The sequence below is a fragment of the Calidris pugnax genome, unplaced genomic scaffold (genome assembly GCF_001431845.1).
Source record: "Calidris pugnax isolate Ruff unplaced genomic scaffold, ASM143184v1 scaffold103, whole genome shotgun sequence".
Classification (NCBI taxonomy): Eukaryota; Metazoa; Chordata; class Aves; order Charadriiformes; family Scolopacidae; genus Calidris; species Calidris pugnax.
This window is the reverse complement of record NW_015090990.1, coordinates 9,516,541-9,518,600: the sequence shown is the minus strand read 5'-3', so window position 1 is coordinate 9,518,600 and position 2,060 is coordinate 9,516,541. Positions and strand designations below refer to the sequence as shown.

The window sequence follows — 2,060 nt, the reverse complement described above, 5'->3', positions numbered from 1 at the left end:
CTCGCCCGCTCCCCCCGTGTCCGCCCTCCCCTCCGCTGCCCGCCGGGAGACCTGCCGGCACCCAGGCGGGGGCGGGAGAGAAGGGACCTTGGCCGGGATGCTTTCGGCCAGAAAAATTCCCGAAAAGCGGTTCTGGGGAAGGGTGCCGCCGTGGGTAGCCAGATGCGAGGTGCATCTCCCGGGAGGCTTCCTTTCCCCCTCTCCGCCGAACGGTCCCGCCGGGCTCCCGCCGCCGCCCCGGGGCAGAGGCGGTGTCGGCGCTGACCGGTGGCTTTTGTGCGGGAGCGGGGCGGAGGAGGTGGGACGCGGTTATTAGTATTCGCGGCAGATGTATTTTCTTTAACGCAACGTCTTTATTCCGGTTGGTGGCCGACGGCAGAACCCGGTTCCCGATGTTATTTGCATTCCCTGTTTTATGGAGGATTAAAATATTTGTATTCCTCCAATCTGTATCGGGTAGACTGAATTAACCCCCCCCCCCCCCCTTTTTTTTTTAATAACACAATTATCTCATTTAACAATTTGCCTTTAAAAAAAAATACTGTGGCTGTTAGGTTGGTGGTCAGGAGACAAAGGGAGTGAAAATAATTTTCATTTCAATAATTGCCTTCTGGTCAATTTAACTGTGCCTTATTTTGAAAGAGCCTGTCTAAATGAGATTCCTGTCCCAAATGTGTTCCCAGGCCTTAGCCCAGCCTTTAATTATTCCTGAGTTTTTTTTCTTCAGAATAAGACGCTGCACTGAGTAATCACAAAGAAGTCAGAGAGCATCCTTGAACCTTTTCAATAGCAGAGCCACTGATATTCAAATAACATGCAAGGACCATTTGACTGCATGGGGACATAAGCATTTCCAATTCACTATTTGCATAGATCAACTGTCTTTGAAAAGGAAAGGAGCAGTTGTCTTCCATAACATTAAAAAGCCTAGTTATCAAATCAAGTGCTTAGTTTGGGGCTTTTAAAACGTTTACATTTTATCTCAGGTTGCCCTTTACCGTTTGACATGCAAATTTGGCGCAGTTAATTTGGACAATTAAAAGGATCTTCAAGGGAGCTTTGTCACCGAGAATATTCGGAGTTTTCCCCGCGGACCAGCTGAGATAAAGTTGGCCAGAACAAATGATGTCTAGGAGATTAATTAGATATTTGATAAGACATGAATCCCTAATAAGGGAATACAAGGCACAGGGGGCTGCTGTGTGCTCTAAGTCAAAATTAATAACATTTAACAAGATTTTCATTTAGGCATGAAATGTCTTTTCCGGAGTATTGACTCTAGCGATTTATTCCCCCGAGATCACCTCCCAACCCAGACAGCCTTGTGGCGCTAAAGGCTTTTTAAATTAAATAAATAGTTCCTCAGCACAGTTCGGTTTCACTCGATTTTGGGGCCGGTTTCACCGGAGGCGCTTAGGGCTCGGCGTGGTTCCAGGCTGGGTGTAGCGGAGCTCGGACTCGGTTTAAATTTGTTTTTTAAAAGAAAAAAAAAAATTAAATTAAACCCAAAGTGAGGCTGTTTGAAAAGGGCGAGCGGAGCGGCTTCGGCGCGGCCGGCTCGGGGGCCGGCTCCTTCCCCTCTCGGCTCCCCGTGTCTGCCGGGTTTTTAATCACAGTCACTCTCAGGAGGACGGGGAGGGGGGCGAGGGCTCCCGCTAAAATCCTGACCCCTGCGATGGCTGGGCGGGGGGGAAGGAGGGGGCACGAAGAAGAACAAACCCGTGAGTATATTGTTTAGAGTCCTTTAATAATACCAAAATGAAAATATGTCAAGGTTTGGTTGTTGTTTTGTTTTTGTTTTCTTTTTCCATACAGATAAACGCATTTTAATTTCCTTAAAAGACCTTAACTTACGAGTGTTTGAGTGAAATGTTAACTCAACATTTTTAAATATCTTTTACATATATACTGACTTCCACAAAGTGCATCAGAAATTTAAAATAATAATAATAATATAAAAGAACCAAAACCCCAAAACCTCCCTGAATTTCAGGAATTCACCAATTAAAAAAAAAAATACCCAAACCCCCTATCAGATCAACATTTACAAGAAAAATAAG

The 2,060-nt window shown here is 45.7% G+C and overlaps 1 protein-coding gene across 1 annotated transcript in view; it reads right to left on the bottom strand.

Moving 5' to 3' along the window:
* SP9 (Sp9 transcription factor) overlaps positions 1-2,060 on the bottom strand; it is a 5,874-nt gene that overhangs the window by 948 nt on the left and 2,866 nt on the right. The window contains exon 4 of the mRNA XM_014954136.1: positions 6-408. Coding sequence (XP_014809622.1) covers positions 6-408 — 403 coding nt within the window. The remainder of the gene's footprint in view (positions 1-5; positions 409-2,060) is intronic.